Source organism: Corylus avellana, chromosome 4 (genome assembly GCF_965113065.1).
Source record: "Corylus avellana chromosome 4, dhCorAvel1.hap1.2, whole genome shotgun sequence".
In the NCBI taxonomy this organism is placed as follows: domain Eukaryota; kingdom Viridiplantae; phylum Streptophyta; class Magnoliopsida; order Fagales; family Betulaceae; genus Corylus; species Corylus avellana.
This window is the reverse complement of record NC_142493.1, coordinates 32,033,871-32,050,301: the sequence shown is the minus strand read 5'-3', so window position 1 is coordinate 32,050,301 and position 16,431 is coordinate 32,033,871. Positions and strand designations below refer to the sequence as shown.

The 16,431-nt window shown below is 35.6% G+C and overlaps 2 protein-coding genes across 2 annotated transcripts; one reads left to right on the top strand and one right to left on the bottom strand.

Annotated features, from left to right (window-relative positions):
* Positions 1-4,635: 4,635 nt before the first annotated feature.
* LOC132179862 (uncharacterized) lies at positions 4,636-5,564 on the bottom strand. The gene is made up of 3 exons (XM_059592654.2): positions 5,315-5,564; positions 5,170-5,228; positions 4,636-5,067 (listed from the first exon to the last, which is right to left on the bottom strand). Exons 1-3 carry the CDS (start codon positions 5,454-5,456, stop codon positions 4,942-4,944), a joined length of 327 nt encoding a protein of 108 aa, XP_059448637.2. The 5' UTR covers positions 5,457-5,564; the 3' UTR covers positions 4,636-4,941.
* A 6,698-nt stretch (positions 5,565-12,262) lies between these two features.
* LOC132177815 (cyclic dof factor 1) lies at positions 12,263-16,030 on the top strand. Its single transcript, XM_059590278.2, has 2 exons — positions 12,263-12,643; positions 14,201-16,030. The coding sequence occupies exons 1-2, from the start codon at positions 12,455-12,457 to the stop codon at positions 15,482-15,484; spliced, it is 1,473 nt and encodes a 490-aa protein (XP_059446261.1). The 5' UTR covers positions 12,263-12,454; the 3' UTR covers positions 15,485-16,030.
* Positions 16,031-16,431: the final 401 nt, after the last annotated feature.

Below are 16,431 nucleotides of genomic sequence, written 5' to 3'. Positions count from 1 at the left end.
CAAGGCAGTAAAAGTTATTTGCCTCATTAAGTGATGTCTCATTTCTAGAATCTTATGAAACACAACATCTTTGTCCAAGACCCCACAACTTGATTGATTGAGACAAAAAAGAATCATGCAGAAATATTCCTTCGAATAATTCAGGCAAGACTAACTCATTCCTGATAAAATGGTACATCCAAATCCATATTTCCTCTTGCTTTGACATGACTCAACCCAAAAGAAAGCATGGTTCAATTGCATCAAGAGGGGGACCGCTGCCGGAGAATAGAAGCAGCATCAACGTGAAGGAGGCCTCAAGTCAATTTGGAAAACTTATTACCGCCTATATAAGTCTTATAACTCCTAATCACTATATATACTTCAAATTGAAAAGTTATAAATGCCGTAAACAGTATGGCCGACAAAGCTATAGTTGTTATTGCTTTTTCTTTCTAAAGTTGATATCAGGTGCATGAAAGAGATCTAAAATGTACAATGAACTCTTTCTAGCAGGTCAATATTTGGACCCTTCTTGTTTTCCTTAATTTGATTCTCTCTCCTTCTTACTGTGAACCATGGTTGTGAATTCACTACCTTTTTCTTTTGTTTTGAAAAAAGGAAGTAATTGAAAAAAAAAAAAAAAAAAAAAAAAAAAAAAAAAAAAAAAAACAATGGTCTTGTCAAACTACAAGAAAACTCTTTTCCTCTCTTGCAGAAAAAATAATTTCGTTCTTTCTTGTATCTGCTACCTGATAAGTGAAGAATAATTAAGGATGCTAAATCCTTGATTATTTATCAAGGAGTTAAACTTTCTCCAAGTTATTAAGTAATTAGGATTGTTTGGAATTCAAGTCTTTTTTCCCCTCTAGAGAGACTTGACTATTTCCATCTGAACAATGCTTTTCTCAGCTTCTCAATAAGGTCGCAGGATACATTTTTATCGTTCTGAAGCTCCTTTTTCTTTTTCTTTTTTTGAGTAAGGAACAAGATCTTCCCCTTGTTGAAATTGAGTTTCCTACATATATAATCCAATAGTTCGTATCTGGAAAAGGCATGAGGACAATTCCTGAAACAGTAATGCTCTATTTGGTATAGAGAAGAAAGAGGGGGAGAGGGGGAATATTCAATTTGAATGTACAAGTACTTGGTTTGGAGTTGGTTCTAACAAGAGTCCTGGCATATTTTTGTCTTCTTCATATCCTAAGCATCTAAAAGGAGGATAAGTGTGACTAGCATTTCCACCTAATTTTCAATTAATCTCATAAAAGACCAAAACAAAACAAAAAAATATTTTTTTTTATTAGAGTCTACCACAACACAAAAGAAGATAGCACAGCAATAGCCTTCTAGACCACATTCTCAAAAGTAAAGCTACTCAGATATCAACTCTCAAACATCAGAATATTGCGTAGACCATATCCAAGACCCTAGGTTTCCTAAGGCAAGGCCCAACCAAGCCAATTCTTGGACCTCCACAGGAACTGTGTTAGTAAACAGACAAGTGGAGATTCGTATTGATTATTGAACTCAAGCTGTCTCTAGGATTCCTAAAGTGAACCATACCAGAGGATGTCTCATAATTCAGAATAGTGACGGTTGATTGATTTTTCTCTTCTTCTTTTTTTCAGGGTTTAGGATGGTTGATCAAGTTTAAACAAATGAAGTTGAACTTTTGCCTAATTGTAGCACCAAAGAAGTCTAGTGCTTACCCAAAAGAGCCACATTTCACTAGAAACACAAAATGAGCTCTGCCATTAGGAGGTCTAATTTTTCAGTTCTCAATTCTCAATTCCTTCTGCAGTTTAAGCCGAATCCTGCCCCCCGTCCCCACACCCCAACCCCCCCCCCCCCCCCCCCCCCCCAAAAAAAAAAAAATTCCATTTCTCTTATCAACGACCAAAAACGAACACGGAGGTTCTCAACTCAATACGACTTACAAATCAAATTTGCTGCGTACTTCCTGCAAGATTAAGAAAGCCAAACCGATTGAAATTACCACATTCCAACGAACAGACCTTGAAACTTCCAAATAGCTAATAACACCAACAAATTTCAACAGACAGCTTTTTATGATCATGATGCAAAAATCTAAAGTACAAAAAATTGTAGTCAAGATCACTATGCCAACCCTACAACATTGTCAGGAAGTTTGAACCTTTGTTCACTCCTGAATGAGAAAAAATGCCTTGATTATCTGGGTAAAAGATAATTTTTATAAGAAGTGAGTAAATGGGTCATTAGAATTCAATGTTACGGCTCCAAGTGCTGAACAATTAGTTAAAAGGACATGGAAATGGAGATTGAGCTATCTTTGGCGAAAATAGACGGACACCCAGATGAAAAAAAATTGGACTTTGATAGAAACCCAACAATGTAATTATGTAATTCGATTAAAGATCATAGCTGACCACTTTAGATGGACAGTCAGATTGAAAACGTTATCAATAAGGAAGTGGAAGAAAAGGTAATGGTTGAGTTAGCAGCATGAAACAAGGGAAACAATAAGCACACAAGGTAGCTAACATCGACAAGAAGGTTATCTTTAAGCAAACAACTTTTGAGCTCTTGAGGCCGTAAAGAAGCTAAATCAATAAGGAGTAAGTTATGGTTCAGGTTGACCTTTAGCAGCAACCCAAAATGCCTCTGGCTGTGGAGATTCTTCACTTGCTCGAGGCGTGCTGCTTCAGGAGTAAACGCATCGGTTTCTGATAAAGTAGTAGCGACAGCCACGTTTCTGGTTGTTAAGCCACCTGAAACGCTGCAACAAACTCTTTAACGGAGGCAACTGTTCGTGTCTTTACGAAATGCTTCTATTGGAACGAAGATTTATGCTTTCGCAACGCGAACTTTATCGTCGCTATATGTCTCAATAGAATTTCAAAAATCCTATTTGAAAGGGTTTCACTTCTTGCTATTTTTTTAGATATTTGAAAGTTCATAACTTTATACTCAATTGGATATGTATGTTTAAGGCAACATCATATGTATGTACCACCATTTGGATATGTTTGAAAGTTCATAACTTTAAGGCAACATCATATCATATGTATGTTTAAATTTTATAATTCTCGGATAGTCAAGCCACTCCATTTGATTCTAGTAGGGTCGTTGAGTCGCCTTGTTTGATTTGGGAGTAGGCGTGGTACAACGAGTACCATCACTTTTTCTTTTTTATTTTATTTTTTTTAAAAAAAAATTGTATTTTTTTTCCTAGCTATTTGAGAGTATTCTCATCCTTTAACGTGTAAAAACACATGTTGAGTCTAATTTAATGAGATTCCCTGGCTAATACAAGAAGTTTTTAACTTTTTATAACAAAATAGTAATTCAATATAATAAGCGTGACAAGTGGCCGTTTATAAGAAACATTTTTTAAATAAGTTGTAATTCGTGGACGAAAAAGGTAATCAACACTAGAATTAACTTGCATGAACTTTTCTTCTCAAAATTTTATATGCTCTTTTATAACGGGATTTTTTTTTTTTTTTTTTTTTTTATTCAATTCGGGAGAAGGAGAAAAGGGGAATTTTATAATGGGATTTGTATGTCTTTAAAAGTGAAAGCTATCTTCCTCTACCTTATCAACGACAATGGAGATGAGATTCTTTGTTGGCATATATGCTCATTTGCTAATCAGAAAGAAACATCAGGGATAGAGAGGTACGTAGTGACTAACACCTTTAGACCCACTTCCTCCACTAATATCCCTATTTCGATTTTGGACTCTTTCCATCTTTATCAAGATTCACCTAACATTGTTTTTTAATTCCTCAAGATAAAATTCAATAATATATACCTAATACCTTGTACCTTGGACTTGGATGGAAGCCAAAACCTTTGAGGAAAACAATTAATTTAGAAACATGAAGATTTTGAGCATGCCAAAAGTTGCTCTCAGCCAGCTTTTTCAATTACTTTGTCTAGTGCCTTGGCCACCAGCCCACACCATCCCACGCGAGCTACAATATTTTTTAGAGCTTCTTGTTTTCAATTGTACAAATCTAATGGGTTGCCTTATTTTATGATTATGTATGTCTTATGATGTGTTAAAGGTATTAATTAAAGGGTTAAAGGCATAATTTATACACCTTTATCAAAAAGTTTCATAGATTTAAAAGTGACAAAATACATATACAATAATGGAGGTCTTAAGTTTAGGGGGCAGCCTAATGGGATGGTTGAGCTTTCCTGGAACTTTGCTTCAATAGTCCTACTGATTTTTACCATTCCTGACATCTATTTTACATGTGACTGACCATTTAACATTGTCTAGGGAGCATCCTCAGACTAGGAACAGAATCCTAAGGTTCCTGCTACTTAATTCCATCTGTTTAATTACAATGAAAAAAAAAAAAGAGGGAAAAAGATTGAATTCCTTACTGTTTGGAGGAGAATCATAGAATCCCAAAAATTGTAGTATATCTTCTGGCCCTAACAAAGATCACATATCTCGATTGAAACCTTATCTTGGAGCAGAAAAGAACAAGCAAAAACTAATGCGTCCTCGCAGATCCCCTCTATGTCATGAATGACCCAAGCATAACATGACAGATTATCTTGCTGCTTAACATGATTATTTTGATAATGGGTTAACAGTATTCGAATTCCAGCTCAAAAAGTTTTTGATTGATTGATAAATATTCGGATTCCACCTCAAACAGTAGTCTAACTATGACAAATGCATAAATTCCAGAGACAATAAGATCAGCTTTATACTTGAAGATCATCCTGTTTTTGTTTTTTCTTGTTTTTGTGTTTTTTAATGCTGAGTTTCAGGATAATGAAACAAATGAATCTTTTACGTTCTTGCTACTAAACCTCTTCCCATCTTAGTGGAAGAATCCTTGATTCTTGAGAAAGTTAAACATCAAGAAACATCCTACCCAAGAAGCTGTATTAACACAAGTAGTTCTTTCTTAAGGTTGTAAATCCAACACAAACAACAACTAAACAAATGATTTAGTGTATCCCTGCTGGTGGCATTGGAGTGTGGCGGTGATTAGCCCCTGATCCTGGATAATCAGCAGATTCCAAGTCACTCCCGCCATTGGTGAGCTCTTCTTCCACGGATTGCTTTGTGATTGCCTGTTTCCACAGGACAAACAGAATAGTTGCATATCCTTTAATTGATTAAAAAGAGAGAGAGAGAGAGAGAGAGAGAGAGAGAGGGAAAAGCATGTGATATACCCCACGGATACTCCTTGAAGCTGCAATATCTTTACTGTCATGCAATAGATTTCTTGCCCCTGTAATTGCAAAACAAAATAGTGGTTAAGCATGAAATCGAACAGAAAAGTAGGCATTATGAGATGGAGAACTGTTGGATGTTTACTTGATATTGGGGCAGCATTCAAGGAGATAAGGTTAGAGAAAGCCAGTAGAATCACAAGTAGATGAAGGGTATTGCCTGCCATTCTCATTATATCCCAAGTTAATGATGAAGGAATTGTGTTGGTGAAGCATTGATACATCATTTCACCAAAGTCTAAAAGGCAAGGTGGCACATTTTTTTTGGAGGATTGCCAAACTTGTTTGGCCACCAACACCCAGGGTCTCTCCCTCTCTTTGTCTATAATATAGCAAACTTTCTGCTTTATAAAAAGGAACCTCATGTGCCTTTCTGGACTAATCAAAATTCACAATTGTTGGTGTAGCACCATGAATAAAGTGGACTTGACTTATTTGTAAGGGAAATCAGCAAGGTCTAAGAGTTTATATAGTGGAATGCCATCATGAGAAACAGCAAAAATAATAATTGGTGCACCCAAAAAGAATTTTCTAAGTAGTGGGCCCCTAGGCCTGATATAGACCTACTAAGGCCCATTTGGCAAGTAATACTACAAGAAAGTTTGGCCCAATCAGGCCCTTGGGGAGCCCAACAACTTGATACACAATGAGTCAAAGAAGGAGCATAATCCTAACATATTGTGTCACTTCAATCACTTTCTATATTCTCGGAAGAATTGCATACAACGACACACCTTGGTACATGTGACATACCTTACCTTCTTGCAATAGTAGCATGTGACATTTAATTTGAGACCACTATTTTACCATAACTGTATGGGTCAGAAGGCAAGGCATGACATGAGATGTGATTCTTCTTAATTTGTAAACAAACACTATACTCTGTCAAAGAACTGCCCAATAGTACAAAGACACCTGACGGTGCTCATGCACACGAGAGAGAGAGAGCCCATGCCATGAAGAAAACAAGCTGCGGTTTTCTAAGTTTCTTACTATTCTTCTCTAAACAATTACTAACTTAGGCATCAGAGTATTCCCACATCAGTACACCTAACAAGGTCACCCATCCTTATTTCTTTTTCATTGCAGGTTCTGTTGGCCTGAAATACGGTGTTTTCCGGCTAACTGATTCTTCAATAATAATTAATAAAGAAAGAAAGATAACCATTTGGAGAGCATAGCCACCATAAAGGAGATGATGATTCTGCATTAGTATTATCTTGTTTCAAGCGATCCCCATGTGAAGTTAAAAGAATCCAAATTGTGTGGACCGATGAAAGGAGTAATCATGCTTCAAGGACAATTTTGTGAAGCTTGAAGATGGAATGACCATTTGTTTCTCCAAGCTGCAGCTTCCTAAAAAGTGATTATTTCCTGGCTATCGATGCATCATATATTTTTGGTTGGATTTGTACCTCATGAGAGTTTGTGGTGGCAACAGTTTATGAGAGGCATGCGGAAATATAGTGGTCAACAATATGGCCCAAAAGCCCACTAGGGTTTTAAGGAATTGTCAAATCAGATTGTAATTAAACCTTGCTCAAATTGTCCAGTTTGTCACAAGTATAGTCTTGACAAGAATTCTTGGTCAGAAAAGCTTCACCCCATCCTATCAATATTGTTTATGCAATTAGATTTATTTAACCACTTTATGACCATGTAATCCTCTCTGGTCGGCCAAATATATAAAAAAATAAAATAAAGTTGTGGAGCTCTTGATTTTGGCTACTGTTGAAACTAATTTGCAACTCATTTTAACACCTTTTTCCTATGAAAGAGAGAGAGAGAGAGAGAGAGAGTAAATAACGTTGTGCTTGCTATCATCAGCATTCAGCAGCATGACAACCTTTTCATATATATATATATCTCATGTCATGACAAGGTAAAAGGTTGCTCCACTTGCTCTTTATCCACATATACCACAACCCTTTTTCAAGCACTACGCGGAATTCGTATTTGTGATTATCTCAAAAACTTAACTTGACATAATGAATTTAACTATTTAAATAATTAATGGTTAATTACAATTACAATATAATGGCAACTCCTTATCAATGAGAAATTCACAAGAAATACTTTTTCGTTCTAAATTGTAAACAAAGATGCAGCGAATTCTTTAGTTAAATATAGAAAAAGCCAAAAAAAATCAACAATAAAATAAAATGAAAAAGGTGGACAGTTATAGTAAATTATTAATGGATAAGATGATGATGGAAGCCACCAACGAGGAGAATGAAACATAATTTTAAGTAAGATACAATCAAAATTTTAAGGAAATTAGAGTTACTAATTTGCCCTTTGCTAATCCTAAATAGATTTTTCCATTCGTTCTCTAACATAATTAATATAAAATTTTGGTTTTCGGTCTAAAAAACATTGGCCCCCCAGCTATTTTATGGCCCTTTTTTCAGTTAGTTGTTTGTACTTTAATTTTCTCAAACATTGTCTTTTCTGTTTGATGTTTTGTTGTTAAGGTGTCCACCCCGTCTTGTAATAATTTGTTTTCTGTTTTAATGAAGATTAATATTACCTAATAACAAGTTAAAATTGTGGCCATTCCCCCTCCTCTTCCCCACCTCCACAATAGATCAACCAGGGTGCATGTGTCAATGGTCTTCATGGTACTTTCTAGCCACGCGTGGCTCGCCTGTGATGGCGCATGGAACGCGTGAGCGTATGTTGTGTTTTTATTATTGTATTTTTATTGTTTTAAAATAATAATATATTCTCTCTTGATTTGCCTTTAGTAACAATTTATGGGGTGAAGTTTTATTCGTTTTCTTATGTTTTGTTTTTACAAATCATTAAGAATAATGGAATTGATTTCCGGCCAGTCTTTTGTTTTCTTATAGTTCATTTTTTGTGAGCAAACCAATAGACCAATAACGGAGGAATTATCATGAATAAAGAAAAATTGTCACTATGGTAGAGACAGCAAAGAAGATTGCGATTGATAAAGCACTAGTAGCGGAGATTAAAAAAAAAAAAAAAAAAAAGGTCAGAGAATCAATGACCTGGCAGGGATAGAGACACGATTTGTTGGAATTTGCTGTAAATCTGAAACTGATTAGAATGATGACTTTTCGTAGATATTATCTTATAATGACTCGATAGACTATCATGTATGTAATAGATAAAGTTTGAGTTGTGAAGATTCCAATTTGTATCGTTGGTATTGTACATAGCATTTTGTCCCATTTAATTGTTATATCAATGAAAAGATAATTCGTTAAAAAAAATAAATAAATAACAAGTTAAAATTCTTATTCCCATATATTGTATATAGTGCTAACAAATTGTCCATGGAATATCCATTATATACTAGACCCTGCAACAAATCCACTCAGGTGGTGGGACGACATTGATGGTGGAGTGGTTTGGATCGCATTTCAGGTTTTAAATGACATGGACTTGGAGTTAAATATCATCACCTTAGATTTGCTTTAGTAAAATCTGGACAATAAATTGAATTAAGTTCCGGTAAAAACCAAATTCAGAGGATTTTATCAATGTTAAAGTGAAATGATCTCGAGGAACTCGTTTGATAACACTTTTTAAACCGAAAAAAAATGTTTTAATGTGACATAAAAATTAAAAATAGTTTTAAATTTTTTCTTTTTTTGTATTTAAAGTTGTTTGTTACTACATTTAATTTCTTCTTTTTTTACAGAAAGCAGAAGGTGAAGGCAATAGGCATTGTCAAACGACGTCCTATAACATCTCAGAAAATTAGTCTGAAATTAAAAAATGGAGTGGGTTGATTATAAAAAAGCTCACGAGTGTTAATAAGTTTCATATTAGTTCCTTATTATGTAAGACTCTGCTTTATAATTAAATAAATTTAAGAAATGGGGACGGAATAGAAAACATCCTACTCATATCAAACGTTGTGGGGGTGTTTGTTAAACACCCCAGCACTGTTCATTTTACAGGATACTGTTCATGGATAAAAAAAAAAAAGAAAATAATAATAATAATAATTGGTATAGAAAAATGAAAAAGTGGTATTGGGAAGTAAAAAATTTTGTTTTGTAGTGATTTTTTTATTTGAATAGTAATAAAAAATAAATGATTAGATATAAAAAGTGAGTGATTTGATATAAAAGTAATAATATTTTTTTGGAAAAAAAATGAAGTGAATAGTGTAGTGGATGTGGGGGAATGTGAGGGAGTTTAACAAACACCCCCTGTGTTTTTATTTGTTTATCTTGTCCATTTTTTTGATAAAATGGAAAGTATTAGAATATCTCTATAGTTCTTACTACGAATCCTTTATAAATTAATGTGAGACTTGGTGTGACATTTCTCATATGCTCAATAATTAACATGTGGCACTACATGGCATTCATATAAACCGACACTTAAGTGTGTAAAGAATTATAATAAAATTTATAGTATCTCGAACATTTTCCTTTTATTTTCCCTTGATATTCTGATGTCTCCTTTTTTTTAACTCCCTTTCATCCTTGATAAAGCTAAAACTTAGAGTGCAATAAAAGTCACTGGTTCTAAAGTTGACAACTGAAAGTTCTCTTCCCCTTTTATATTAGCTTTTGTTAACTTTTCTTTTGGCCATAATAATTAATAAAATATATATGGAGAGAGAGAGAGAGAGAGGGGTATGTACGTAATGGGTTTTTGAAACTGCAAGGGGTGAAAACTAAAAAGAATTGAGAGTTTGGCGCTAAATGGTAATAACCCAAAAGGAATGGGTTCCACCAACATTTAGAAAGATGAAAGAGGGGGGTTGTTGGATAAGAGAAAAAGATTATGGTCCAGTCTTATCACATCCCTGAACTGGACACGTGGCAGTCACCAAAGAAAGTAATCCAGCAAAGGACAGCCACTCGAAGAAGATCCTTTCGCACAATGCTGACTGAAATGCGGGGGTAGATGTTCAAAACTGAGGAAACGTGCCCAGATTCTATTGGTGAGAATGGACGGCAGGGATGTTGTCAGATGACCTTTTCACTTCGCTTTTTGCAGGTGGGTCTACATTCAATATGGTGCTGATGTGTCAGGGGGCAGCTGTTAACGCTTTGCAGCCTATACAAGGCACCCCGGTGGGCTACTGCCACGTGTTTGTATTGCAAGTGGGCTCTGCCAGCCTTTAACCTTCTCTTTTTCTTTCTTTTAAAACATCAAAATCTAACTACTAAAAATGGATGGCGTGTAATTTACACTAAATTTTTTTGTATTTTTTACAATTAATAAAATAATTAATAATACACTAACTATTTAAATTTAAATTGATAAGTGGATTTTTGTACTTAATTACTTCATTAATTATAGAGCACATATATATTTATGAAGTAATTCTATTTATCATTTTCAAAGTTTATGTAGCGTGGTCTTCCAACCAAAAAATAAATTCTCATGAACTAAGTATTATGGAAGACCATGCCACATAGGCTTTAAGAGATTGGACAATAGATAGTGATGTACAGCATTAATTACAAAAAAAATTGTAGTAAAAGTAGTACTCCTAGCATAAATTCGGTTTGTTGGGAAATGCTATATGGCGTGAACATTCGGTTAGTTGTAAATTGGCTGCTAAGTGCTATCCTTACGCGAAGGTCCACTCGAATCTAGGTAGTTAATTGGGTCGTGGTCCATCAAACCCCTAATAACTCATGATTTTCAATAATCCTATATATAGTCTCCAAGAGGTAGCTCAATCGGCTGGGACCACGCTTAATGAAGCGGAGGTCACTAGTTCGAATCCTCCTCCCCCCTCCTTGTGCGGACATGTCAAAAAAAAAAAAAAAAATCCTATATATAGGGCTCTTTGAAGAATAGGTTAGACCCTCTCGTAGCCCCCAATTCTTTGAGATGATTGGTTTGTTAATCAATTCATAAAAATTTTGAATAGAAGCTTAGAACTCATCGAGCCCTCCACTCATTATTCTAAATTATAATTTGTTGGAAGAAATGCATAAAATTGAAAGGCATATAAATGGCATGCAACAATATCTTAAAGATGGCAAGTAAGGTAAACTTCATTTTCAGTTGTTGTACTGTTTTGTTAACGACTTGGCTTAATTGAATTTTGGAGTAGTTGATGTAAAAATCTTGGACTTTGTCATGTCAGAATAAAAAAATAATTTGACCAATTTTTTCAAGCATATATGAAGATCACTAATCTCACTAAGGCAAGTAAACAGACTTTTCTGTTATAAAAGGCATTGGGGTCAACTTACCATCAAGTTTGTTCAAGCTAGTAAATAAAATTCAATAAATATACGTGTAGGAAGCAGTTCAAACCAAACTCAATAAATGAGATCAAATTGACGATAACTAAATCGGCAAAAAATCACACTTCATGAAATAAAAGTTATTATTTCGAATTTCCCTTATTCATATTTAATTTTTTTGTTTTTGTTTTTCTTAAAAAAGGAAACCTTTTCAACTCATTGGTCATCCTTGTGAAAGTGTGGCATAAGGGTATAGAGGGTAAGGTTTGCGTTCTGTATCTTATGTGCACAAAATACGAGGATAAAATTATTTTTTTTTTTATTAGAAGGGACCAAAACAATAATGAGAGAGCAAGTCTAATTTGATAGAGTCAAAGCCTATATATATTTACATTCGGCTCATCAAATGTTTAATTAAATAATACATTTTTTTTTAGCTATTAATTTTTTCAAAGCATCTATATCCGTTTCAACATTTTAGTCATTTACTTTTACTATTTCACTTAAATATTCATTATTTATCTCTTTTTACTTTTCTTTTTTAGCTAAAATAACCTTTTTGACTATTTGCTAGTAAATATAAAAAATAGGATGATTAAATGTGAAAATAGTTAGGAAGATAAAAATGGAAATGGGTAGGAGTATTTGAGAGAGAAAAAAGAAAAGAAAAAAGAGGTGGTGACATGGAAGAAAAGGAGGAGACAGCAGAGCAGTGTCTTTTGGAGAAATGTGGGGAATCCTACAGCACGGAAAGATCTCAAAGGCCACAAGAACTTGTGGCTCACAAAATTTCGCCTTTAGTGATGTGGCATTCTCATTCTCACCTCGTTAAACACCCCCACTCTTTCCAATTCCCCAACATTTTCTCCTCCTCGACCAAATTCCCAGCCCACACTCTCTCACCAAAACGACCAAAACGACGACCCACAGCACAGACACCACCACTGTTGTTGTTATCTAGACACGCACAGAAAGGAAGGCTCGGAGTTGGAACACAGGCAGTCAGATTCAGAGCCAGAGTCAGGCAGAGAATGTCGGCGTTAAGAGACCCGGCGATAAAGCTGTTCGGGAAGACGATTCCTTTGCCACTGAAGCAGAGAACTTGTGCTAATGAGCTTTGTGGGGCTGAAGATCGGTTTGACCAAAATCTTCTCTCTTCAGCCACTTCTTCCCGCGAAAAGAACTCTGGCAGAGAAGGTGCTGGGCAAGAAGGGGATCAGGTATGCACGTGCCTTGCCTTGTATTGAATTTGAATATCACATATATCATATATGCCTTCTGTTATTTGCAATTTTCAGACCAACCCACTTTTCAGAAGCTCGAAATTTTTACTGGGTCGGTCTTGTTTCACAAGATTTTTGGATTTGCGGTGTCAATTTATGTTCTTGTTTGTAATTCTAAGAGGAACCCATTTTTCAGAAATCCACGAATTTCAAATGGTTGATTGGGTTACCTCTTAACGTAAGTATCTTTTTTTTTGGTAGGGAACTAAAGAATCATTTTCTGTTTTTTCTTTGATTTACCTTGAGTTTTCCGACTTTGATTTCATCCATTCACTTTTCATTATTTTCCTTGTTTTCTTCTCTTCATTTACAAAAAAAAAAAATCTTTGGGATCATATTTTGGAGTCTTTGGTTTGAAACTTATGAGTTTCCAATTTAATAATTCGCCACTGCAGTTTGGTTATAGCCAAATATATTTTACTTTTGGACACTTTTTTTAACTGGTACCTCTTTGATAAACTCTGTTTCAGAGTAAGAGTACTTTGGGTGTTTTCTATATTCTTATGATAATCCAAAAGGATTTTTTGAGGCCCTTTTGTCTTATTTGCTAGCAATTCATAATCTGTTTTGTTTAATTGTGGGTTATGAATCAATGTTTCGCCATCTCTGACATATTCTTTGCTGCTTTGTAATGAATTCTTTCGTTGCTGTCTTAGAACTGATCCGCACAGTTTGTGGATTGACTGAGCAGAAGAACTCTTTGGAATATATCACAAAAAGAGATGAAATTCTAGAACTTTCTTTATTGGAAATTTTTGTCAGATGCAACTGCTTTATGAAAAATTCTAAGCGGAGCTTTTGGGTTTTTCTGCAGTGATTAGGAAAATTTTATCCACTTTATGATTGCTAGCTTTTTTTTTTTTTTTTTCATATAATAATATCTTTAGTTACTGTTCTGTTTTTCTCTGTCTGCTTGTATGTTGGATTGATCCTCCTGTCCAAGACATGATTGAATTAATCCAACAATTACCAGCAACATATCTTTGCAGCTTTACTCTTTTTTTTCTTTTCTACTGTTTTCTTATTTCCATCCTTTCTACTTCAGTTTCCTCCTAATGATTGTATGTGAACTCCTTTTCTTTCATTTTTTCGGAGAAAAAGAGAGAGTCTATGGTTTCTAAGCATAAAAAAAAGCTGAAGATTGATAACTACTTTTTCTTCTTGTTTTATGCTGTTATGAGTTACATGAAAGCCAACAGTGCAATATGGTCAGTCAAATGGCTTCTGATCTTCTTATAATAGTTACATTTAATTAAATAATATCATCCAAAAACATATCAATAAAGCCCTTCTGGCATGTATTCACTCATCAATCTATTCACTAATACATATGAAAAGTTATGCTTGGAGCCAAATCTTTGCTTGGCTGGTGGTTCTAATCTTATTGTTCTTGCATATTTAAAGCCTTATATTTTAGTTTTCTTCTACTTGAACTTTTTTAGCTATGCGTTATCTACTATTTTTTCTAATTGGAACTTCTATTTGAAATATTAGGTACACTTGGGAAGAGAACCCACCGAAGATAAACAGGAAGATTGTAACTCATATCAGACCGTAGAAGACTCTAAAGATCATACAACATCATCAGGAATTAGCGAGAACCCCCAAACTCCCTTGATTGACAGAGAAACATCGTCGCTAAAAGCCTCCAAGAATGGAGAAGAGAGCGAGACAACTATCTCACAAGAAAAGACTCTGAAGAAGCCTGACAAAATACTTCCATGTCCCCGGTGTAATAGCATGGATACCAAGTTCTGTTACTACAACAATTACAATGTCAACCAGCCCCGTCATTTCTGTAAGAACTGTCAAAGATACTGGACTGCTGGTGGAACCATGAGGAATGTGCCCGTGGGTGCTGGTCGCCGTAAGAACAAGAACAACTCTAGTTCACACTATCGTCACATTATAGTTTCAGAAGCTCTTCAAACAGCTCGAGCTAATGGAGTTCCCAACTCTGCTTTGGGACAAAATGGAACCGTCCTCACCTTTGGCTCGGATTCTCCTCTTTGTGAATCCATGGCTACTGTATTAAGCCTTGCAGAGAAACAACAACACCATGTTCAAAATGGGTTTCATAGACCTGAGAAAAGAACTCTTGTTTCTGGAGGAGGAGATAATGGGGATGATCACTCAAGTGGATCCTCTATCACAGCTTTAAATTCAACCGAGAAGGAAGGTTTGCAAGAGCCGGCAGTTCAAAATTATCAAGGGTTTCCTCCTCAAGTACCGTGCTTTCCAGGAACCCCCTGGCCTTTACAGTGGAACTCAGCTCAGTGGGGCTCTGTAATGCCTCCACCTGCTTTGTGCCCACCAGGATATCCACTATCGTTCTACCCTGCTCCAGCATATTGGGGTTGTACTGTACCAGGCTCTTGGAATGTGCAATCTCTTTCCCCACCATCCTCTTTTCTTAGCCACAGTGGCCAAAGCTCTGCTCCTAATTCTTCAACCTTGGGCAAACATTCAAGGGACGGGGACGTCCTTAATCCGGCCAACTCACAGCAAGAAGAGTCTGTTAAAGAGCGAAGTTCAGAAAGATGTGTTTGGATTCCTAAAACTTTGAGGATTGATGATTCCAGTGAAGCCGCTAAGAGCTCTATATGGGCAACACTGGGGATCAAGAATGATAAGACTAATTCTGCCAATGGTGGAAGTCTCTTTAAGGCATTCCAATCAAAGGGTAATGACAAAAGTCATGTGGTCGAGACATCTCCAGTGCTGCAAGCCAACCCTGCAGCCTTATCCCGGTCACTAAATTTCCATGAGAGCACATAATCAGAGAGAAATTTGCGTTGTAAACTCTGCTTGTGATGGCAATACAACAAATGGGGTTTACCTCTCTACAACCTCTCGCTGCTGACAAACTTGCGCGCCCTTTTTTCCGCCTAAGGTCGTATCATTAACCAACCTCGATGGAGGATGTGGTTAGCAAAGCAATCCAATTTAGAGGAAGACCAGATAAATGTCACTTTGTAGGAGTGAAGATGTATCTCTTACTAGCTTATATAGCTGCCTTTTTTTTTTCAATGAATATGTAGCCGCCGAATCATCTCATCTGTAACAGTATAGCTAGGTGTTTTTGCCTTCACCTTAGATGGGTTTTCATGTTCTTGTACATACCTATATGTGGTGAGTGTGAAATAGAGCTGGAACAAATATATTAGATTCTTGGATGGATCAAAATCCAGTAATGTACAATAAACTTATAGGCCGTAGTTTGGAAAATTGTATTGCTTTCTTTTTCTGTGATAAATCTGGAAAGATTTATTGCTTTTTCCAGGAGCTTTCAATAAATAATGTCTAGTTCAATCTTAGCAAATACTTGCTCTTGCTCTACTTTAAGCTTAGAATATTTTCTAACTTTCTCCTTTGATTAAGAATGCTTACTGCTGTTATTCTCATGAATTAGCTATTCTTCGATCCTACAATTCTGAGAAAACTCGAAAAAGGGATATCAAGCTGTGGAACTGACTCCATGAACACGAAGTACTGATGAGCTTTGCTTTCGAGAGCCAAGGTAGGGTGAATATAGAGATTCAGAGATGGAGCAGATTCAAAAAGATAGAAAAGTTTTCTAGGCCCACATTCATGCTGATAACTTGAATGTATTCAGAAAAGGCCAAGAATGGTTCTCTCTCAAGCCTAAAGAATCGTACCTATCACTACCAAAGGTTTGAAAAACAAAGGATAAAGTCATCTTTTCTTTTTTGCCTTACTTTTGG